This window comes from Pecten maximus, chromosome 16, assembly GCF_902652985.1.
Source record: "Pecten maximus chromosome 16, xPecMax1.1, whole genome shotgun sequence".
NCBI lineage: Eukaryota > Metazoa > Mollusca > Bivalvia > Pectinida > Pectinidae > Pecten > Pecten maximus.
Window position 1 is genome coordinate 19687 of NC_047030.1, and position 26767 is coordinate 46453.

General features: G+C 39.8%; 1 protein-coding gene across 2 annotated transcripts in view; it reads right to left on the reverse strand.

The window, feature by feature from the left end:
• LOC117345052 overlaps positions 1-25721 on the reverse strand; it is a 43853-nt gene extending 18132 nt beyond the window's left edge. The window contains exon 1 of one of the 2 annotated variants that reach the window (XM_033907996.1): positions 25600-25721. In XM_033907996.1, coding sequence (XP_033763887.1) covers positions 25600-25611 — 12 coding nt within the window. In that variant the 5' untranslated portion in view covers positions 25612-25721. Of the gene's footprint in view, positions 1-24195; positions 24271-25599 lie in introns of those variants that run through there. The other variant, XM_033907997.1, reaches the window with a different exon arrangement.
• Between the last annotated feature and the right edge of the window lie 1046 nt (positions 25722-26767).

Genomic DNA, 26767 nt, shown 5'->3' on the forward strand with positions numbered 1-26767 from the left:
GGTATCATCAATATAGCTATATTGACCCATTTTGGCCCCGCCCCTCAGGCCCCTTGGGGGTCAGTCCCATCATTTGTACAATTTTGAATCCCCACCCCATAGTGATGCTTCCAGACAAATAGGAGTAATATCCTTTGCTCGGTTTCAGAGAAGAAGTCGTTTATATCAATATAGCCAAATTGACCCCTTTTGGCCCCGCCCCTCAGGCCCCTGGGGGTCAGCACCACCATTTGTACAATTTTGAATCCCCACCCCATAGTGATACTTCCAGACAAATAGGAGCAATATCGTTTGTTCGGTTTCAGAGAAGAAGTTGTTTATATCAATATAGCCCAAATGACCACATTTGGCCCCGCCCTTCCGGCCCCTGGGGGTCAGCCCATTCATTTGTACAATTTTGAATCCCCACCCCAAAGTTATGCTACCAGGCAAATATGAGCGATATCCATTGCTCGGTTTCAGAGAAGAAGTCGGTATCATCAATATAGCTATATTGACCCATTTTGGCCCCGCCCCTCAGGCCCCTTGGGGGTCAGTCCCATCATTTGTACAATTTTGAATCCCCACCCCAAAGTGATGCTACCAGGCAAATATGAGTGATATCCATTGCTCGGTTCCAGAGAAGAAGTTGTTAATATCAATATAGCTATATTGACCCATTTTTGCCTCGCCCCTCAGGCCCCTAGGGGGTCAGCACCACCATTTGTACAATTTTGAATCCCCACCCCATAGTGATGCTTCCAGACAAATAGGAGCAATATCCTTTGCTCGGTTTCAGAGAAGAAGTCGTTTATATCAATATAGCCAAATTGACCCCTTTTGGCCCCGCCCCTCAGGCCCCTGGGGGTCAGCACCACCATTTGTACAATTTTGAATCCCCACCCCATAGTGATACTTCCAGACAAATAGGAGCAATATCCTTTGCTCGGTTTCAGAGAAGAAGTCGTTTATATCAATATAGCCAAATTGACCCCTTTTGGCCCCGCCCCTCAGGCCCCTGGGGGGTCAGCCCCATCATTTGTACAATTTTGAGTCCCCTACCCATAGGGATGCTTCTGACCAAATTTGGTCAAATTCTGATCAGTGGTTATGAAGAAGAAGTCAATTGTTGACGGACGGACGGACGACGGACGACGGACGACGGACGGACGGACGGACGACGGACGCCACGGTATGGCATAAGCTCACCTTGGTCCTTCGGACCAGGTGAGCTAACAAGGAGACATATTAAATCTGAGAGAAACATTCAAGATGAATTTTCTGCGAATTAAAAATATCAAAGTTTAACTTCTGTCAGTTATTTTGTTTTCTAGGTATGTAAGACTCACAATCAAATGGGCACAATAAAGGGATCAAGGGAAAACTAGAAATGAAGTTTGAGACAAGGGGGACCTACATATGAAGTTTGAGACAATTAAGGGGGACCTACATAGGAAGTTTGAGACAAGGGGGACCTACATATGAAGTTTGAGACAAGGGGGAACTACATATGAAGTTTGAGACAAAGGAGACCTACATATGAAGTTTGAGACAAGGGGGACCTACATATAAAGTTTGAGACAAGGGGAACCTACATAGGAAGTTTGAGACAAGGGGGACCTACATATGAAGTTTGAGACAAGTGGGACCTACATAGGAAGTTTGAGACAAGGGGGACCTACATATGAAGTTTGAGACAAGGGGGACCTACATATGAAGTTTGAGACAAGGGGAACCTACATACGAAGTTTGAGACAAGGGGGACCTACATATGAAGTTTGAGACAAGGGGCACCTACATAGGAAGTTTGAGACAAGGGGACCTACATATGAAGTTTGAGACAAGGGGAACCTTCATAGGAAGTTTGAGACAAGGGGGACCTACACATGAAGTTTGAGACAAGGGGGACCTACATATGAAGTCTGTGACAAGGGGAACCTACATATGAAGTTTGAGACAAGGGGAACCTACATAGGAAGTCTGTGACAAGGGGAACCTACATATGAAGTTTGAGACAAGGGGGACCTACATAGGAAATTTGAGACAAGGGGGACCTACATATGAAGTTTGAGACAAGGGGAACCTACATAGGAAGTCTGTGACAAGGGGAACCTACATATGAAGTCTGTGACAAGGGGAACCTACATATGAAGTTTGAGACAAGGGGGACCTACATAGGAAGTTTGAGACAAAGGGGACCTACATATGAAGTTTGAGACAAGGGGGACCTACATATGAAGTTTGAGACAAGGGGGACCGACATAGGAAGTTTGAGACAAGGGGGACCTACATAGGAAGTTTGAGACAAGGGGAACCTACATAGGAAGTTTGAGACAAGGGGAACCTACATATAAAGTTTGAGACAAGGGGATCCTACATATGAAGTTTGAGACAAGGGGAACCTACATATAAAGTTTGAGACAAGGGGATCCTACATATGAAGTTTGAGACAAGGGGGACCTACATAGGAAGTTTGAGACAAGGGGGACCTACATATGAAGTTTGAGACAAGGGGAACCTACATATGAAGTTTGAGACAAGGGGAACCTACATATGAAGTTTGAGACAAGGGGAACCTACATAGGACGTTTAAGACAAGGGGGACCTACATAGGAAGTTTGAGACAAGGGGGACCTACATATGAAGTTTGAGACAAGGGGGACCTACATAGGAAGTTTGAGACAAGGGGAACCTACATATGAAGTTTGCGACAAGGGGAACCTACATATGAAGTTTGAGACAAGGGGGACCTACATAGGAAGTTTGAGACAAGGGGGACCTACATAGGAAGTTTGAGACAAGGGGGACCTACATATAAAGTTTGAGACAAGGGGAACCTACATAGGAAGTCTGTGACAAGGGGAACCTACATATGAAGTTTGAGACAAGGGGGACCTACATAGGAAGTTTGAGACAAAGGGGACCTACATATGAAGTTTGAGACAAGGGGGACCTACATATGAAGTTTGAGACAAGGGGAACCTACATATGAAGTTTGAGACAAGGGGGACCGACATAGGAAGTTTGAGACAAGGGGGACCTACATAGGAATTTTGAGACAAGGGGAACCTACATATCAAGTTTGAGACAAGGGGCACCTACATAGGAAGTTTGAGACAAGGGGGACCTACATATGAACTTTGAGACAAGGGGAACCTTCATAGGAAGTTTGAGACAAGGGGGACCTACATAGGAAGTCTGTGACAAGAGGAACCTACATAGGAAGTTTGAGACAAGGGGGACCTACATAGGACGTTTGAGACAAGGGGAACCTACATAGGAAGTTTGAGACAAGGGGGACCTACATATGAAGTTTGAAACAAGGGGGACCTACATATGAAGTTTGAGACAAGGGGAACCTACATACGAAGTTTGAGACAAGGGGGACCTACATATGAAGTTTGAGACAAGGGGAACCTACATAGGACGTTTAAGACAAGGGGGACCTACATAGGAAGTTTGAGACAAGGGGGACCTACATAGGAAGTTTGAGACAAGGGGGACCTACATAGGAAGTTTGAGACAAGGGGAACCTACATATGAAGTTTGCGACAAGGGGAACCTACATATGAAGTTTGAGACAAGGGGGACCTACATAGGAAGTTTGAGACAAGGGGGACCTACATAGGAAGTTTGAGACAAGGGGGACCTACATATAAAGTTTGAGACAAGGGGAACCTACATAGGAAGTCTGTGACAAGGGGAACCTACATATGAAGTTTGAGACAAGGGGCACCTACATAGGAAGTTTGAGACAAAGGGGACCTACATATGAAGTTTGAGACAAGGGGGACCTACATATGAAGTTTGAGACAAGGGGAACCTACATATGAAGTTTGAGACAAGGGGGACCGACATAGGAAGTTTGAGACAAGGGGGACCTACATAGGAAGTTTGAGACAAGGGGAACCTACATATCAAGTTTGAGACAAGGGGCACCTACATAGGAAGTTTGAGACAAGGGGGACCTACATATGAAGTTTGAGACAAGGGGAACCTACATATGAAGTCTGAGACAAGGGGGACCTACATAAGAAGTTTGAGACAAGGGGGACCTACATATGAAGTTTGAGACAAGGGGGACCTACATAGGAAGTTTGAGACAAGGGGGACCTACATATAAAGTTTGAGACAAGGGGAACCTACATAGGAAGTCTGTGACAAGGGGAACCTACATATGAAGTCTGTGACAAGGGGAACCTACATATGAAGTTTGAGACAAGGGGGACCTACATAGGAAGTTTGAGACAAAGGGGACCTACATATGAAGTTTGAGACAAGGGGGACCTACATATGAAGTTTGAGACAAGGGGGACCGACATAGGAAGTTTGAGACAAGGGGGACCTACATAGGAAGTTTGAGACAAGGGGAACCTACATAGGAAGTTTGAGACAAGGGGAACCTACATATAAAGTTTGAGACAAGGGGATCCTACATATGAAGTTTGAGACAAGGGGAACCTACATATAAAGTTTGAGACAAGGGGATCCTACATATGAAGTTTGAGACAAGGGGGACCTACATAGGAAGTTTGAGACAAGGGGGACCTACATATGAAGTTTGAGACGAGGGGAACCTACATATGAAGTTTGAGACAAGGGGAACCTACATATGAAGTTTGAGACAAGGGGAACCTACATAGGACGTTTAAGACAAGGGGGACCTACATAGGAAGTTTGAGACAAGGGGGACCTACATATGAAGTTTGAGACAAGGGGGACCTACATAGGAAGTTTGAGACAAGGGGAACCTACATATGAAGTTTGCGACAAGGGGAACCTACATATGAAGTTTGAGACAAGGGGGACCTACATAGGAAGTTTGAGACAAGGGGGACCTACATAGGAAGTTTGAGACAAGGGGGACCTACATATAAAGTTTGAGACAAGGGGAACCTACATAGGAAGTCTGTGACAAGGGGAACCTACATATGAAGTTTGAGACAAGGGGGACCTACATAGGAAGTTTGAGACAAAGGGGACCTACATATGAAGTTTGAGACAAGGGGGACCTACATATGAAGTCTGAGACAAGGGGAACCTACATATGAAGTTTGAGACAAGGGGGACCGACATAGGAAGTTTGAGACAAGGGGGACCTACATAGGAAGTTTGAGACAAGGGGAACCTACATATCAAGTTTGAGACAAGGGGCACCTACATAGGAAGTTTGAGACAAGGGGGACCTACATATGAACTTTGAGACAAGGGGAACCTTCATAGGAAGTTTGAGACAAGGGGGACCTACATATGAAGTCTGTGACAAGGGGAACCTACATAGGAAGTTTGAGACAAGGGGGACCTACATAGGACGTTTGAGACAAGGGGAACCTACATAGGAAGTTTGAGACAAGGGGGACCTACATATGAAGTTTGAAACAAGGGGGACCTACATATGAAGTTTGAGACAAGGGGAACCTACATACGAAGTTTGAGACAAGGGGGACCTACATATGAAGTTTGAGACAAGGGGAACCTACATAGGACGTTTAAGACAAGGGGGGCCTACATAGGAAGTTTGAGACAAGGGGGACCTACATATGAAGTTTGAGACAAGGGGGACCTACATAGGAAGTTTGAGACAAGGGGAACCTACATATGAAGTTTGCGACAAGGGGAACCTACATATGAAGTTTGAGACAAGGGGGACCTACATAGGAAGTTTGAGACAAGGGGGACCTACATAGGAAGTTTGAGACAAGGGGGACCTACATATGAAGTTTGAGACAAGGGGAACCTACATAGGAAGTCTGTGACAAGGGGAACCTACATATGAAGTTTGAGACAAGGGGGACCTACATAGGAAGTTTGAGACAAAGGGGACCTACATATGAAGTTTGAGACAAGGGGGACCTACATATGAAGGTTTGAGACAAGGGGGAACCTACATATGAAGTTTGAGACAATGGGGACCCTGACATAGGAAGTTTGAGACAAGGGGGACCTACATAGGAAGTTTTGGACAAGGGAACCTACATATCAAGTTTGAGACAAGGGGACCTACATAGGAACGTTTGAGACAAGGGGAACCTACATAGGAAGTTTGAGACAAGGGGGGACCTACATATGAAGTTTGAAACAAGGGGGACCTACATATGAAGTTTGAGACAAGGGGAACCTACATACGAAGTTTGAGACAAGGGGGACCTACATATGAAGTTTGAGACAAGGGGGACCTACAAAGGAAGTTTGAGACAAGGGGGACCTACATATGAACTTGAAGTTTGAGACAAGGGGAACCTTCATAGGAAGTTTGAGACAAGGGGGACCTACATATGAAGTCTGTGACAAGGGGAACCTACATAGGAAGTCTGTGACAAGGGGAACCTACATATGAAGTCTGAGAGAAGAGGGACCTACATATGAAGTTTGAGACAAGGGGGACCTACATGGGAAGTTTGAGACAAGGGGGAACTACATAGGAAGTTTGAGACAAGGGGGATCTACATATGAAGTTTGAGACAAGGGGAACCTACATAGGAAGTCTGTGACAAGGGGAACCTACATATGAAGGCTGTGACAAGGGGAACCTACATATGAAGTTTGAGACAAGGGGAACCTACATAGGAAGTCTGTGACAAGGGGAACCTACATATGAAGTTTGAGACAAGGGGGACCTACATAGGAAATTTGAGACAAGGGGGACCTACATATGAAGTTTGAGACAAGGGGAACCTACATATAAAGTTTGAGACAAGGGGAACCTACATAGGAAGTCTGTGACAAGGGGAACCTACATATGAAGTTTGAGACAAGGGGGACCTACATAGGAAGTTTGAGACAAGGGGAACCTACATATAAAGTTTGAGACAAGGGGATCCTACATATGAAGTTTGAGACAAGGGGAGCCTACATATAAAGTTTGAGACAAGGGGATCCTACATATGAAGTTTGAGACAAGGGGGATCTACATATGAAGTTTGAGACGAGGGGGACCTACATATGAAGTTTGAGACAAGGGGAACCTACATATGAAGTTTGAGACAAGGGGGACCTACATAGGACGTTTAAGACAAGGGGGACCTACATAGGAAGTTTGAGACAAGGGGGACCTACATATGAAGTTTGAGACAAGGGGGACCTCCATAGGAAGTTTGAGACAAGGGGAACCTACATATGAAGTTTGCGACAAGGGGAACCTACATATGAAGTTTGAGACAAGGGGGACCTACATAGGAAGTTTGAGACAAGGGGGACCTACATATGAAGTTTGAGACAAGGGGGACCTACATATGAAGTTTGAGACAAGAGGAACCTACATACGAAGTTTGAGACAAGGGGCACCTACATATGAAGTTTGAGACAAGGGGCACCTACATAGGAAGTTTGAGACAAGGGGGACCTACATATGAAGTTTGAGACAAGGGGAACCTTCATAGGAAGTTTGAGACAAGGGGGACCTACATATGAAGTCTGTGACAAGGGGAACCTACATAGGAAGTTTGAGACAAGGGGGACCTACATAGGACGTTTGAGACAAGGGGGACCTACATAGGAAGTTTGAGACAAGGGGGACCTACATATGAAGTTTGAGACAAGGGGGACCTACATCTGAAGTTTGAGACAAGGGGAACCTACATACGAAGTTTGAGACAAGGGGGACCTATATATGAAGTTTGAGACAAGGGGGACCTACATAGGAAGTTTGAGACAAGGGGGACCTACAAATGAAGTTTGAGACAAGGGGAACCTTCATAGGAAGTTTGAGACAAGGGGGACCTACATATGAAGTCTGTGACAAGGGGAACCTACATATGAAGTCTGTGACAAGGGGAACCTACATATGAAGTCTGAGAGAAGGGGGACCTACATATGAAGTTTGAGACAAGGGGGACCTACATAGGAAGTTTGAGACAAGGGGGACCTACATATGAAGTTTGAGACAAGGGGGATCTACATAGGAAGTTTGAGACAAGGGGGACCTACATAGGAAGTCTGTGACAAGGGGAACCTACATATGAAGTTTGAGACAAGGGGGACCTACATATGAAGTTTGAGACAAGGGGGACCTATATATGAAGTCTGTGACAAGGGGAACCTACATATGAAGTTTGCGACAAGGGGAACCTACATATAAAGTTTGAGACATGGGGGACCTACATAGGAAGTTTGAGACAAGGGGGACCTACATATGAAGTTTGAGACAAGGGGCACCTACATATGAAGTTTGAGACAAGGGGAACCTACATACAGTACGAGGAGGGTGATTTGGTACTCAAACGCTCACAGCGCGTTTGCGCCCGTCAAGCGATGGGGATTAAAACCCCGCTGCAATCCCGCCGTAATCCCGCGCAAGCGATGTCGCTGCGATCCCGCTCACGCAGCGATTCCGCTCTGACAAGCAGCAACCCCGCTCAGCCAGCGATCCCGCTCCGGCGGGCCAGCAAACCCGCTCAGCCAGCGATCCCGCTCCGGCGGGCCAGCAAACCCGCTCAGCCAGCGATCCCGCTCCCGTAACATGGACACAAGAAATCCTGCAATCTTTTTTTTTTTAAATATAACGATGAATAAGAAGGAACTCATATTTATTTCATCAGAAACGTTCGCAGAATGTAATGTAACGTTTACAAAATATGTTTCGTATTCACTTGCTTGAATTGTTCTCTGCTTGTGTAAGTATGAAATCAAGAGTAATTTGGTAGCGTAAGTAATGAAGTTTAGTTTAACAAAAATACATTTTATGGATCTTAAAGTATAATCATAGAAAAAGGTTAAACACGAAGTTATTTTTTAAACAACATCTTGTATCTAAAAATGTTCATACGGAGAGTAGCGTAGTGCAAAATGCAAATGTGCATCTGATTTTAATTAGATTGAGTATTCTGATATATTTCTAAGTTGTTTTGTCTTTTTGGTGTACATATAGTACATGTACATGTTAGCTGGATCGTATGAATGAGGAACATGACGCACGTTGGCCTGTTTCGACCTAAAGGTGACCTTTTTCTAATAAAAAGTAGTTCTCAGATTTGATATTCGCTGGTGTCAATAACATGGGGGAAGACGTAGTTGATGAAATATTTAAGTTTGGATGTCAATTATACTAACTACATGAATAATAGAAAACAAAACCATCAGTTTATGCAGCATACGGAAGATTAAGAGATCAAACCACCAACATTTATCTATTTTGCATACATATGTACATATCTACAAGTTGCGAAGCTCACAGCGATGACAACTGAGCAAAATATGAGTGCAATATATATGTTTATATCTATTTTGGTATAAGGTGATGTAGATTCGCAATAAGTCACGTGATATTTCACATGTACTCTAGTTAAGCTCTCGCTAGCGCTGTGCGCGAACAATAATTTATCTTATATACACTTAAAGTATCGTAGTTATGTATGATATATTAAAATAAAGAAGGCAATTAGTTCTGTCAGTGAAACATTTTCTTTGATATAGGCAGGATTTGAAATGTGGTCGAATTGTACGATCGCCAGCCGTTATGTAGCCATGCCCGTCTGAGTTACCTACAAATGTATTCAATGCTCGGTAAACGTCGTAGTATGCACAATGCACGCGCAATGTACGGGGTACCGAGACAGTTTTTCGACGGCTGGCGATGGGCAGTATACACTGATACATGTAGACTTAGTTTGTTGTTCAATCCATTCATATATATATATATATATAATATTGATGTAATTCTCTGAATGAAATATTTGAAATGAATTGTGGTCATCCTTATCATTTACATAAGCTGAGACGGTAAAATGTACTGTATTGTAAACTTATTAATCTGTATATCAACCGTTTGATAGGTAACCAGTCTTGACATTTTTCCTAAAATGAAAACACATTTGTTTTGAACAACCGGACCCATAACGTATGTCTCATATATAAATTATACATGTACATGTACATTTGTATGTGCTTGTTGAAACAAATACATGTACATGATTTATTACGGATAATGTTGTTATTATGATTAGTATTATGTGTATATATATGTATATAGGCTATGTCTGATGTCCAATCCTATCTCATCAATAAGATGTGTTGAAATTGAAAATATGGATACTGAGTGTTCTATTTTCTTACTAAACCTGACATAAATAGTTACCCTGATTTTTTATTTAAACATATTTTTATTGTAACTTATATGTATATAAGAGATTGGGCAAAAACCACCTTTCCCGACACAAGTCTACATGAAAAAAATACAGCAAGATGGCATAATATAATATTTTAATATAATATTATTTTTTAACATGTTTACACATTGGTTTAGCGGGAGAGAGAGAGGAGGGGGGGGGGGGGGGGGGGGGGGGGTTATATATAAAGATATAGTGAAAGTAATTGCACGTGTATATCTTGATATGTTGCAACCATTAAACCAATACGTACAATGTACATATTATAAATGTATAACTTTCAACAATACAAATTACGTACCTAATTTAAATCCGAAATATATATATGATTTAAGAATGATTAATACAATTATCATCGCATACGGATTTAACGGGTTTTACTTCCGCTATTACAGCCTCAAAAGGAAAACGGCAGGTGCCTTATTCTAAAAGACCTAAATGTAAGAGGTGAGATACAGGTAGACTAGTAAACATGGAGCATAGGCTAAATCCTTATGTAACAACATTCCGCCCGCAGGTAAAAAAAAGCTGTAGGGGTCCGATGGGGTCACTGCGATACAGGTATACTCGCTATTGTAATCAAAATCTGTGATTGGCACATGTTAACAGCAGGTGAAAACATTTCTATAACGGTAACTACACTGTACACGACCGGTATTTGTCCTGTGTATAGAGGATTTATCTATATCACATTGATTAACTCCAATCATGATTTGTAAATGACGCGATTTTAACCAAATGGTCTCCATACACACAGTTTTATTTGGATACTATAACACATGAAAATGTGTTACATGAGGAACATTAACATTGTATCACACGTACATATATATGAATAAACAATCCAGTTACAAAAACATAATATTCATAGGATTATATTACATACACGTAATCAAAGAAGAGATTTTTTTAGAAAAAAAAGACAAACCATTTAGAACTTCCGTTTATAATTATGACCTTAAACAGACTTTTAGTTTAGTTTTATTTGGATTTGAGCGGTAATAATTTAGAATATGTAATTTCTTTGCAAATTTTCAATGATTGCGTTTTTACAGGAAAACAGATAATGATACTCATCTCCTACATTCTCTGAAGACAAGGTTCATATCTTCTCCTGAAACTCTTTGTTACCTACCAGTTTCAATGGAAAATTTCAATTACGGTACATGTACGTACACTGGGTATCTAATACAATTAGAGTTAATCTAATATCAGGCTTCATCGGACATAAAATGGACTGGTCAATAGCTCGGTGAAGGAGGAAATACTTCACATTGTTTGGGTGTTAGGTCTTGATAATAATTGTGACTTTCGCATAGTCAGTACGTATTTTTTTTTTTTTTTTTTTTTTTACTTCCGAAATAAAAAGGACAGGAAATATTCCCATGTTGTCGTTATAATTGATTAAAATTTGTTTAAAATGTGTTTTTATTGACGTTTTTATCACATACACATGACAGATGACACAAATGTATTGTTTTTCTCACAATAAAGAAAGAATATTGGACTACACACACAATCATTCTGTGGTCTATATAGTTTAAACTGTATTTTATTTGACAATTTCCATTTAATAGCATATATACAACATAAGATATACATACATACGTATATACTATTATGCTCGGTCTTGTAATCTTTGCTGGCAAAAAGAGATCGGGAAGGCAATCGATTATCCTTTACAAAAGTGTTCGATATCTCACAAAATAATTTTGTACCAGGCTGCTAAAATGGTAACAATTTTTTCAATTCTTTATTAGTCTTGCGAGTATACATCTCATCAACATCATACGATTACAAAAAATATAATTCAAGTCAGCTCGAGTAGAGCAATGCACTTGTGACGATTTTTTTTCTGATAAGAAAGTAATTAAATGATTAGCTACTATAGTTGGGAAACTATTAGCACTGATTTCGATATCTACCGGTAATATACATGTAAGTGTATGTCCGTGATATTAGCCATGCAAGAGATGTCCCCGATGGACACATAAATAATGATAGTAATAAAAACACAATATCTTTAGGCCGTGGATTTAAAACTACGAATTGAAAAGTTTATGAAACTTACTACAGAAATTCAAAGATAATTTTCTCAAACGGACATGTTGCTAGCTAAATACTTCAAATGTCTACGTAAAAATAAGTCGAGATCAAAATAACGAGCCCCTTATGTGGCCTCTCCAAGGTCATGCACAAAACGTCATCTATACAAAGGTCAGCTAAATCAGAATTGTAATAATGCTGCCGTGGACACGTGGCTCATTGTCCACTATTAAAATGGTTACCGGATTGAGCACATTTCCGTGTTCCCCATATCCCACTCGAGGTGCACAAAAATTCTGACCAAGATCCGACCGTCCTACAATGTAAGTACTCTAGAAATGATGACAAAACCGCCTTTTGACCCGTCCCCATTCCGTAAGAATGAATTAAAGCTACAATGGACACTTGGTTCATTGTCCACCATTAACCAGAATGATTACCTTTTGTTTTCCCAAAGAAGGCGGTCACCAGTTAGCAGTCACATGATACATTTAAAATGTATTGACTCAGCTCCTAACACTAAATGACGACTATATCCAATATTACTGGATTGATGACTCGTGAGTGATCTTGCACATGCATGAAAATAGTCTATTTGAACTTTAATAACTACAATATTTCCCTACAAATAGTTTTTATCAAAATGGTCTGACATCAAGTACACTGTCATATTGTACAACATTGCAGATATTATTCAACTTATAACATAGATTTCATGAGCAATACATTACACGTATGAATTTGTATCTCATAGTTGAGGTACATCATCCAATAAATATTTACGATGGACGATACAACTGAAAACATATACATGGTCATCAAAGTATAATTAATCGACACCAGGCTGTTGAAAGTCTACCGTCATTACTGATTGAGCGGGTCCTATTCAATTCCGCTCGAGCGGGTCCGCTACAATTCCGCTCGAGCGGGTCCGCTACAAGTCCGCTCGAGCGGACCCGCTACAAGCCCGCCCGGCGAGTGGGTCCGCTGCTACAAGTCCGCTCAAGCCCGCTACAAATACGCTCAAGCCCGCTGCGAACCCGCTCAAGCCCGCTCGAAGCCCGCTCAAATCCCGCGGCAATCCCGCTGCAAACCCGCGCAAATTCTGAGCGGGGGGCTGCGCGGGTCAACGCTCTGTGAGCGTTTGAGTACCAAATCACCCTCCTCGTACTGTATGAAGTTTGAGACAAGGGGGACCTACATATGAAGTTTGAGACAAGGGGGACCTACATATGAAGTTTGAGACAAGGGGGAAGTTTGAGACAAGGGGGACCTACATAGAAAGTTTGAGACAAGGGGGACCTACATATGAAGTTTGAGATAAGGGGGACCTACATATGAAGTTTGAGACAAGGGGAACCTACATATAAAGTTTGAGACAAGGAGGACCTACATAGGAAGTCTGTGACAAGGGGATCCTACATATGAAGTTTGAGACAAGGGGGACCTACATATGAAGTTTGAGACAAGGGGGACCTACATATGAAGTTTGAGACAAGGGGGACCTACATAGGAAGTTTGAGACAAGGGGGACCTACATAGGAAGTTTGAGACAAGGGGGACCTACATATGAAGTTTGAGACAAGGTGGACCTACATATGAAGTTTGCGACAAGGGGAACCTACATATAAAGTTTGAGACAAGGGGGACCTACATAGGAAGTTTGAGACAAGGTGGACCTACATATGAAGTTTGCGACAAGGGGGACCTACATATGAAGTTTGAGACAAGGGGGACCTACATAGGAAGTTTGAGACAAAGGGGATCCTACATATAAAGTTTGAGACAAGGGGGACCTACATAGGAAGTTTGAGACAAAGGGGATTATACATATGAAGTTTGAGACAAGGGGGACCTACATAGGAAGTTTGAGACAAGGGGGACCTACATATGAAGTTTGAGACAAGGGGAACCTACATATGAAGTTTGAGACAAGGGGAACCTACATATGAAGTTTGCGACAAGGGGAACCTACATATGAAGTTTGAGACAAGGGGGACCTACATAGGAAGTTTGAGACAAGGGGGACCTACATATGAAGTTTGAGACAAGGGGGTCCTACATATGACGTTTGAGACAAGGGGAACCTACATATGAAGTTTGAGACAAGGGGGACCTCCATAGGAAGTTTGAGACAAGGGGAACCTACATAGGAAGTCTGTGACAAGGGGAACCTACATATGAAGTTTGAGACAAGGGGACCTACATATGAAGGTTGAGACAAGGGGGACCTACATAGGAAGTTTGAGACAAGGGGGACCTACATATGAAGTTTGAGACAAGGGGGACCTACATATGAAGTTTGAGACAAGGGGAACCTACACATGAAGTTTGAGACAAGGGGGACCTACATATGAAGTTTTGAGTCAAGGGGAACCTACACATGAAGTTTGAGACGGGGGGAACCTACATAGGAAGTCTGTGACAAGGGGAACCTATATATGAAGTTTGAGACAAGGGGGACCTACATAGGAAGTTTGAGACAAGGGGGACCTACATATGAAGTTTGAGACAAGGGGGACCTACATAGGAAGTTTAAGACAAGGGGGACCTACATAGGAGGTTTGAGACAAGGGGGACCTACATAGGAAGTCTGTGACAAGGGGGACCTACATAGGAAGTTTAAGACAAGGGGGACCTACATAGGAAGTTTAAGACAAGGGGGACCTACATAGGAAGTTTGAGACAAGAGGGACCTACATAGGAAGTTTAAGACAAGGGGGACCTACATATGAAGTTTTGAGTCAAGGGGAATCTACACATGAAGTTTGAGATGGGGGGAACCTACATAGGAAGTCTGTGACAAGGGGAACCTATATATGAAGTTTGAGACAAGGGGGACCTACATAGGAAGTTTGAGACAAGGGGGACCTACATATGAAGTTTGAGACAAGGGGGACCTACATAGGAAGTTTAAGACAAGGGGGACCTACATAGGAGGTTTGAGACAAGGGGGACCTACATAGGAAGTCTGTGACAAGGGGGACCTACATAGGAAGTTTAAGACAAGGGGGACCTACATAGGAAGTTTAAGACAAGGGGGACCTACATAGGAAGTTTGAGACAAGAGGGACCTACATAGGAAGTTTAAGACAAGGGGGACCTACATAGGAAGTTTAAGACAAGGGGGACCTACATAGGAAGTTTGAGACAAGGGGGACCTACATAGGAAGTTTGAGACAAGGGGGACCTACATATGAAGTTTGAGACAAGGGGAGCCTACATATGAAGTTTGAGACAAAGGGAACCTACATAGGAAGTTTGAGACAAGGGGAACCTACACAGGAAGTCTGTGACAAGGGGAACCTACATATGAAGTTTGAGACAAGGGGAACCTACATAGGAAGTTTGAGACAAGGGGGACCTACACATGAAGTTTTGAGACAAGGGGAACCTACATATGAAGTTTGCGACAAGGGGAACCTACATATGAAGTTTGAGACAAGGGGGACCTACATAGGACGTTTGAGACAAGGGGAACCTACATATACCGTACAGCGGGAAATTTTAGCGGGGCTTTAATTTGGCGATTTGGCGGGTCCGTTTATAGATCGCCAAAATTTAACCCGTCAAATTTTAACACCGCCAATTAAAAAGACGCGAAAATTTCAATTTTGCCATTAGTTTCCGTTCCGATCGCCATTTACCTTTGATAACTCCCGAGAGTAACGACTGGTGCGTAACGTTGGTTGTTGCCTTGCACCTGTCGGCCAAAATGCCGATAGGTATGAATAGCTATAGCTAGTGAACAACTACTCACGATACATGTATAACAATACAAGTATGACATATATAGCATCATAATTATTTTTTGTGAAAACAAAGCCATCTACCCTTACCATTTAATGGACTGATGTTAACACTTTACCTGTATACTCATTGTTTAACATACCTGTACGTATACACATCATACAATAGATGACCACGTCGATAGCATACGGTTGATTAAATTCTCTTTGTCTGTTGCTTATACACATACTCATATAAACACTAATTTGACAACACACTTCATCAGCATGGATAGAATGTATGGGCATAACATAATTATCTATGTATACCGGTAGGTAATATATATGCTCAACGCCAAATTAAAACCCTAGATTTAATGGAAATCGCTAAATTTTAACTCGCCAAAATTTAACTTTCAGTTTTCATGACCAAATCGCCAAATTTTATGACCGCTAAAATTTCCCGCTATACGGTATATGAAGTTTGCGACAAGGGGAACCTACATATGAAGTTTGAGACAAGGGGGACCTACATAGGAAGTTTGAGACAAGGGGGACCTACATAGGAAGTTTGAGACATGGGGAACCTACTCATGAAGTTTGAGACAAGGGGGACCTACATATGAAGTTTGAGACAAGGGGGACGTACATATGAAGTTTGAGACAAGGGGGACCTACATATGAAGTTTGAGACAAGGGGGACCTACATAGGACGTTTGAGACAAGGGGGACCTACATAGGACGTTTGAGACAAGGGGGACCTACATAGGAAGTTTGAGACAAGGGGGACCTACATATGAAGTTTGAGACAAGGGGAACCTACATATGAAGTTTGAGACAAGGGGGACCTACATAGGAAGTTTGAGACAAGGGGGAACTACATAGGAAGTTTGAGACAAGGGGGACCTACACATGAAGTTTTGAGTCAAGGGGGACCTACATATAAAGTTTGAGACAAGGGGGACCTACATATAAAGTTTGAGACAAGGGGGACCTACATAGGAAGTTTGAGACAAGGGGGACCTACATAGGAAGTTTGAGACAAGGGGAACCTACATATGAAGTTTGAGACATGGGGAACCTACATAGGAAGTTTGAGACATGGGGAACCTACTCATGAAGTTTGAGACAAGGGGGACCTACACATGAAGTTTGAGACAAGGGGTACCTACATAGGGAGTTTGAGACAAGGGGGACCTACATAGGAAGTCTGTGACAAGGGGGACCTACATAGGAAGTCTGTGACAAGGGGAACCTACATAGGAAGTTTAAGACAAGGGGACCTACATAGGAAGTTTGAGACAAGGGGGACCTACATAGGAAGTTTGAGACAAGGGGGACCTACATAGGAAGTTTGAGACAAGGGGAACCTACATAGGAAGTCTGTGACAAGGGGAACCTACATAGGAAGTTTGAGACAAGGGGAACCTACATATGAAATTTGAGACAGGGAGAACCTTAGAAGGATCCAGTCATCTGACATTTGGTAAGAGGACTCCTTGTTTAAATTCAAACCCACTTTGATTTAAATGTTCATCGGTGATAAAATAGTTCTTGGCCTCTGATCCAGTTACCTTGACCTCTACACCATGACCTTAACATTTGGTCAGTTGGCTTCTTGTTTCATTATGAATAACTTTACTTCATTAATACCTTAACAAATTGTTCATTAGGAAAATTATACAAAATATGACCTTAACCTTTGACACCATGACATTGACCTTAAGTCAGCTGACTCCTTGTTTAATCTGAACACAAAGGGGAACCTAGCAATACAGTTTTTGAAAAAAAATCCTTTCACGCGATAACAAACTTCAGCTAGTGAAATCCAAGATGACTGCCTGGCAACAATTTTTTTCTGGATCAGACTCAATATAAAATGATCACAACAAAGGACCAAAGGAAACCCATAACAAAATGTCCAACAGTATAAAGATTCAAAATGTGACCTTGGCCTCTGACCCAGTGACCTTGACCTTAAGTCAGCGGATTCCTTGTTTGATTGTGAACAAGTCAGCTTAACAGCTTCATTTTTGCTTCATCATGTCAAAGCAAAATATAAGTAAGAAGAGTCTATGGGCCTTAATGGTCATCTTACTTAAAAAGACCCTATAACATAACTGTAATGCTAATTCAGCAGCTTAATGGTGTTATATAGACAAGAGGCACAATATGGGTCTGCATCGCTCGCCTGAATCTACAGCATTGATAGTTGATCTAGGTCATTTCTGCAGATACTAAGCTGATTACCAATTTATTCAAACATCAGCTAGAGTGAGGCTAAGTTTATTCATGTCATGAAATTTTGTTTTCCTTTATTCCAACATACTATTGGCATATATAGTATTAGGTCTTGCAGTCTCTTGGCTATTGAGAAATTATTTTTCAAAGATTCTATCCTAGCTATTTAGCCCTGTGACCTTGAATGTATGTCAATGTCATTTCTTTCCACAAAATTGGTAGCCCTTGTTTAACCCCAGCATGGTACAGGCCCTGGGCTACTTGCTTATTGAGAAGATGTCTAGAGATATTAGCCTATTTGACTCATACGACTTTGAATATGGGTCATGAGCAAGGCAATTTGTTAGAACAAATTGGGTAGCCCTTCATCCTAGCATGCCACAACCTTAATACTGACCCTTTGGTTATTGAGAAGTTGCTTTAAAGAGTTTAGCCTATTTGACCCTGTGACCTTGAATGTAGGTCAGGGTCATTAATCCAAACATGCCACAGGCTTAATATGAAGCACCTTGGCATCATAGTTATTGATAAGTAGTGATGTGTCGATGATCGGAAATGATCGATTAACGGTTGATTATTGTCTACCGATTACGATCATCGATCATGTTTAGTATAATCGATTAATCGGGATCCCTATGTTTATATATATAAAATGCCATCAGAATTTTTATTCTAATTGTTAACTAATTATATTTCTTAAGACACTATTCAGTCAGGGCTCGAACTTAAAGGTAGCCAGATAGTCTGAGACTAGTAGATTTTCGACCCGGGCTAGTGGTTTGAAATTCCTGGTAGCCCGACTGACTAGTGGAAATCTTGTATAACTTTATTTGATCAAAATGTTGGGCTAGTAAAAATCACATTGTCACATGCCCGACAATATATTTCAATAAACAACTCGCGTACCTTTGTGTATTATTTATTCGTATGTTTGCTGAAAAACGATCCTCCACTTTCCGTTTTCACTCAACATGTTGCCGTGTGTATACGTTAGTAAGCGCCCGAGAGTTCCGAAAGCATTGCGATCATAATGAAGTCCAAGGATTCCGATGTTAAGCACATGGTCAGTCTTGGTCATGTTGGCGTTTGTATGGAATGAATTATGAACTGCACATTCAGGTTCGTTTTTGACAGCTCGTTTATGACACATGGTAAAAGCGTTCGTAGTAACTGATTACGGACAGCTACATTCAACGTCTCGGGAAACGAAAAGTGGATGATTGTCACTCTGATGAAAGCAATAAAAAAGAGAAAAAGATCACAAACGCGAACGGAAGTTCAAAGAACAGCGGCAACAAGAATTTCCGTGGGTCAAAATAGACACCACAGGACAGTCCATGGTATGCATGGCCTATCCAGGGATAAGTCATCGTAAAGGTGTTTTTGTTAAGGGTTGTTTTAATATGAGAAAAGACACACTAACTGCTCATGATCAAAGCAAAAAACACAAAATGTGCATTGACAGATCAATGTCTGACAAACGTGGTGCACCAATACAAACCGCCTATCACCAAACTCATAAGTTAAATCCTGTACAAAAGAGAGCCAATGTATTTAACACTGTATTCTATGTTGCAAAGCATGGTCGACCATATTCTGCCGTTACTCCAAATTTCAAAACTCATTTATTTATCTTATTAATTTAAGTTTTGATGTTATTAATATTACAGTTTATATCCTGATTAGTATTAACACAGATTAGTTAAGTATTTACTGCTGATCTGTTACAAACGGTAACACAGACATGTACAATATGATGAAAAACATAATAAATATGCCACAATTTCTCACAGATAGAAATGCATTAAATTTACTTTTTTATAAAGCCCACATATCTATGCACCTTTGTTGCAAAAACAAAGGAAATCTATAGGTAGCACACCACAGTAAGACAGCCTGGCCATGGGCGATTTTTTTGTTAAGCAAATAACTCCTGTATTGTGATATGCATAAAAAATGAAAAAATAAATGTAAACTATAATTGGTATATTCAGTATGAAGAAGTACATACAGGCTTCACATTTATTAAAACAAAAATCAATAAATTGGTTCCGGATTTTAAATATCCGGATTTTCCGAACATGTGTTTACACAGGAAATTTAGTTTTGACTACAGCGCAAAATGGAAGCCCACAGAAAAGGTAAGATAGCGGAAAAACTTAATTTACAACATATGTCCAAACAAGATTAATTCTGTCTTTGGGATAGAGATATCTAATTTTAAATAGGTTTCAGAAAAAAAATTGTGTAGAGAATTGTGCTATTTTGGGTCAAATATCATAATATTTTGCAATTTTTGAGAATTTTTTAAGCTGTTACCATGGTATTCACAGCTCTAAAAATCACAGAAAATATCAGTTTACTTATCCTTCAGAGCTCTATTAAAATTGCAAATGTTGTACAGATTTCAAATATATATACTTTATTAGAGGTTATATGTAAGGTTAACTGGCAATGTTTACATATCTAAAACATGTGCCATATTTTTCAGAATTTGGCATTTTTACTGTACACTGCTACCATAGGTATTTATTGCACCTATCCTTCACATTTGGACTATTAAAATTTTGAATGGCTAGCCCGACTGACTAGTGATTTTTAAAATAAAGTTCTAGCCCTGAATTCAGTTACAATTCAATATTCTTTATTCACCAGTATGAGTTGGGCATCTTTGGCTCTAATCTTTAAGCCCTTCAGTATTGAAAAATCATTGAGGCAATGTAGTTGAGCTAGTTGATACTCATAACTCAGTGAATCATAATATTACTGAAACATGTTTATTTTAAAAATGTATGTTACATCAAAACAAAACATTAAGTGATAATAAGGGTTAACTTAGTACAAATGTATTGTGTTAACTTATAATTACAGTGATTTTTTTTTTGGTATAATTTAGAAGGAAGGGACCACAAAATATATTCGACACAACCGCAGTAATCGATTCAACAGTGTTTGAATCATCCGTGCTTAATTTACTACGATAAAGAAGGGAAAAAATCGGGACCGAACAAAACGTTCAACTCATCCGATGTATTCGATTCAACCGTGTTCAACACAAGTGAGTTTTACTGTAATCTGTTTTGAACAATAGTAGCTACAGCTGATGTGATGTGGTAGTGAGTTTAGTTGAGTTTTAATAAATATCTGTACTGGTTACATTTTTTTTGGTGAGATAATAAATTATTATCTGATGAAATAGCAGAAATTGTGTTTATTAATTATTTGAACTGGTTAATAAAACTTTAAAGTGATAATGAACTTTCTAAAAAAATGAATATAAAGAGGTTTGTGAATGATGCAAAAATACTGTAACCATGCATACACGTACAATATAGCTGGAATTAACAACAACAACCCCCCCCCCCCCCCCCTATAATTAATCACCGTAACACATTGCTAGTATTACTTTTCTTTCAGTGAGGATAGTTTGTTATAATTATATTAGGACGAAAAGAAAAAAGAAAACAAAAGAAACAAACCTTTTAGGCAACAGTGTAACTGTCGTCTGCTCATATCTAAATTACCATGTTCTCTCAAATTCTCATTGGAACTTGGGAGATAGAAAAGTGGCAACACCTTATTGTTATCATGTACCATAAACAGATGAATCAGCGGATTTATAGAATGAGATTTCAACATGTTCTGACAGTGTGGCCAGGTTAGTCATAACCAAGACCACTTGAAACTCCCGACACTCCACAGCCTGAACAGGGAAGTGATAACATGACCGCCACGTCAGCAATATAACACAATGAGATATTATGAATTGCCGATACAGTATACAGAAGCATTTTAATAACAAGACTGGTGACATCAGCTATAATTACCTGTACTCCTATAACATAAAGAGGCCGCTGGTCGTAGCTATGCTCAGGCAAAGGGGAGGTAAATTTTTTTTGTCACCTTACCTTATACCTAAAACGTCATTCTCAAGCGCCTTTTTATAGCGTTAAATTAGCACATGAAAGCGTATACCTTTCAAACATTCGATTGACCGATGATGCAGATATGATATTGAGGCTATGTCAATGAGAAAAATCTTGGGAGAAAATCAATGGCGGTAAGATGAGGTCCAAAATTGAAATCTGTAAATCCGTGTATTTTTCTTTAAACGCTGATTACATGTCAAAAATACTCTTATTTAGTTTAACACATGTTCTATCTATACATACATACCATAAAAGATGTGTGATTATTCCGCTTTTTGTTCGAAATGACCATATGTAAAAAATAAGATGGGGTCCGTTACGACTATGGTAAGCCACAGACCATGTTGACATTACAGTGGAACCTCTATAAACCGAACATGCATGGGACATGACTATTTGTTCGGTTTACAGATGGTTCGGTTTGGAGAAGTTGATCGAAAAATGACCGGTCGAATTCCGGATATAATTGGTCGGACGATGTTTTATTAGAATGCACCCGATTACAAACCGTGCCGGTATCACGTAGACAATATTTGGTTTGTCTGAATAATATGCATATTATGAAAGTTAATCAATGTATCTATTGCAGAATATATAAGAAAGGCAAATGACTATAACTATAGTTTTAAACAGTATTTTCACATGTACAACTACACTTTACGATCGACCTACATTTTGTTACATCCGGTGAAGCTTCCGTCATGTGGATGGGACCGATAGTCCAATACGGAATATTTTACATATAGACTAATATTAAAGGGAGTGAAGATGTTTTGTTTCAATATCAATTACAATTGATCAGATGATACTGGTCGTATTTCCGACATCGCTGTTGTCTAAAAAATATCACAGGCTTCATTTACGAAAACAACCCCCTTTGGGCCTCATTTAAATTAAATGCGAAACTCAGGCTTCTAGCTCTACTTGCATTGAGAAGATAAACGAACCGACGCGCTTCAATGAAGTGTGGCATTGTTTCATAATTGTTGTGTTGATTATACACAAGGCCATCCGTCATAATGCCCCCTTGGGATATATATTGGATACCTGTACAAATCACATACGTAGGTCCCGAGACAATAAGGCTTCACACAATACCCGTCACAGTTGTTGTTTCACGGTTGACTGGCCTGACCTCGTGTCATATTCGCTCAGGTAAGGCCGGTTTTCAGAAGTAATTGTTGCTATATTTTAACAGGAACCAGACACAAAATCAGTCCGGTGTTCGGAATTCAGAGGGATCGGTATTTGGAAGTTTTTTAATACTATAATAAAGAAGGACCAATTCCGTACAATGTCAATTCGTTCGGTATTCAGAGGTGTTCGGTTTTTAGAAGGTTCGGTTTTCGGAAGTTGCACTGTATCTACTTTCACTTTCATGAAGGTTTGGTTTTAGCATTTGAAAATGCATAACACTTCAATTTTGTCGATGTATAACTTAATTAAGTTATTAATTTAAAAGATAGTAATGGTACTGCACCAAATGATTATTTCCAAGTGTTGTTAAGAATACATTTTCATGTGATTTCAATATATTTGACAGTCGATCGTCTTAATTCTAACAATGTCAAAGATAGATACGGTCACAGACACAGGCCCTGGTTATAATTTGATGCTTTTCATACAGATATTTAAATGTTACTTCTTATTTTTCTAGTTTGCATGTTTTAGACAGGTGTGTGTATTTTCTTTGGCGAAGAAAGCAAAATTGTAGATAATTGCAAAGGGAGATAATTTGCTTGTTTTTTTTTAAATTGTGGCATCTTTGCGCAGAGATAAAAAAATTGTTTATGTTTTAGACGCCAAATTTGCTTTCATATGATAAAATACATATAGTTTTATATTGTGGTTTATGTAAATATTGCCGAAATCACTTTGAAATTATTTTTTTTTCATACTGACGCATTTTTTGAAAAATGGTTGACAAAGCTGACAAGAATTACCAAATTTCCGAAATTAAAAAAAATCATTAAAAATCCAAAAACCCACACATCTTCATTCTGTTTTTTTTATTGGCATGCCTAAGAGATGCTTCATGCATAAACATACAGGTTGCAAGTATATTGATAAAAAATAAAAATGCCTGAGCATAGCTAGACTACTGGTCGGCTCTTTTTGTCAAAAGTATCTCGCGGTGTAAAACCTCTAACATTGTTGGAGTATAATTACCTGGTCAGTGGTGTGAACTTGTGACTTGGTGTTTGACTTACTTGCACCCTAAGCAAACTTATAGGGGCGTTCCAGTAATTATATCTAGTAGCCTAACCAATAGTAACTTTGCGCATGTGTAAACGTGAGGTGACTCAATATGATCATTGGAATTTCCAACTTTTTTACTTCCGCACAAATTAGGCTTATTTAATTTCTCAATACTTCTTTCAAATCACACGAATGCCTTTATTACTGCCTGATTTTGAAACAAACATGCCATTTTACTGTTTTAGGAAAAAATTCTGTAAAGCAGGATCAAATATAAAACACACGAATCTACGATGGCCGATATCAGCCGTCACGTTACTCGCATTTATGTGATGCGAGTAACCTGACATAGTAAAAATCACATGACAGGTTACTAGCATGTGATGCGAGTAACCTGACATAGTAAAAATCACATGACAGGTTACTAGCATGTGATGCGAGTAACCTGACATAGTAAAAATCACATGACAGGTTACTAGCATGTGATGCGAGTAACGTGACATAGTAAAAATCACATGACAGGTTACTAGCATGTGATGCGAGTAACCTGACATAGTAAAAATCACATGACAGGTGGCTTTGTACAGTATAGTACATATGGTTCCAATTGACTATTTTAGTCTATTTGTGTTGCATACAAAATCTCTCGTCCAATGTCACTCAAGTGTATTTATTGGTCAATTTCTCTTATTTCCTCAATTCTATTTGGTGAATAAAACCATTTACCCCAATTTAGATTTTAGGGCATTTTTTTCTATCACATAAATATACCAATCTACAGGAAAAATTTAAAAAATCTGAATAATGAATTGACAAGACTACACGAGCTCCATTATATATACAAGCCACACCTTGGCTTATAAAACCATTTTCTACAGTCGCCATGATAACCTCTTTTGAAAGGTCTAGTAAAACTATACTCTGGAATGTTAATGGGTTTTGTAAGTGTACAGTCATCTCATTCGCGACTGTGTACAGTTACTCGCATCACATGCTAATAACCTGTCATGTGATTTTTACTATGTCAGGTTACTCGCATCACATGCTAGTAACCTGTCATGTGATTTTTACTATGTCAGGTTACTCGCATCACATGCTAGTAACCTGTCATGTGATTTTTACTATGTCAGGTTACTCGCATCACATGCTAGTAACCCGTCATGTGATTTTTACTATGTCAGGTTACTCGCATCACATAAATGCGAGTAACGTGACGGCTGATATCGGCCATCGTACGAATCTCTCAACAGAACAAGGAAGTGTAACCCAGCGTGATCCGCCTCCATTAATATTAAAACACGACGACAGACGTTTATAATGGCGATAAAGTTATCACAACATTGTAACAACGAGACTGAAGACATTGTAACTTACCTGGTGTTGCATTAGATCCAAAACTTGGTCTTTGAGTTAGTTATAGGCCTACAAACTTTCGCTTCTCTCTGACGGAGTGGCTCTGACGTCCGTCTGGCCTCTCGAATAACCCGACTGTAATATGGTTTGGGTACAAAGTACAAACTATTCGCAGTTAAGTGAAGTCACGTTTTGTTTATCGGTTAGTTTGGCCTGTGTAGGGGACAATAAGTCGTGTACTTGCAGACGTATATACATGTACATGTTAATGCAAAGACATATATAGATTTGTATATATGTCTCTGGTTAATGTAATATATGTAAAAAAACAAATATTTATTATTATATTATAAGATTTATGAAATTTGTTAAAGGTTATCCCATAAAACCCACATAAATCCATTATATACTCTAATATGTTATAGTACGATTTAAGAAATTAATGCCCTCGTGGGGGAAACCTGAAATCACAAGGTCATGATCAGTTTTTTTCAAAAGGCCTTATATAACAAGAATTATGCAGAATTATATGTCTCGTCCTCCCCTCTTGTCAATAACATCCTTCAATTTATGGATTAGTGTTCAAATAATTAGATAATAAGTAACCCAGTGTTCAGCATGATAGTAACAGTAACCTTACCAAGATTCAATTCAAAGGGATAGGGTGAAAATTGAACGTAAATGAAAATTCTCAAAATTCAGTTTTCAGGCCAAATTAGGTGAATCTGTAAAAACATTTATTCCGAATTATGGTTGCAAGATCAGTGTAATAGAGTCAGTCACAAAGTTTCAATTCAATTAATATTGCTTATATCACACAGTTTAAAGTGAATCTTCACATAACTTCACCAAATTCACTGTTAGTATTTATACCCAAAACTAGGTGAACCTTGAAAAAAATTCGTCTTAATGATGGATAGGTGCATGTACAGTATAGGTGCATGTACAACAGTATGATTGTATCAGTACCCTCACCAGTTTCAATTCAATCTGACAGTATGTAATTCAATAACACTGTCAGAAGTGGACTTTACACACATAACGCAAATATTGACGCCGCTGCTATTAATTTAAACTCGCTTTTATTTAATAAATACATCGAACAGGCCAAAAAGTGTGATTTCTGTATATGATTTAAATAATTATTTTTAACCCACCCCTAGGGGTAACAGAACACCCTGTGGTTAAA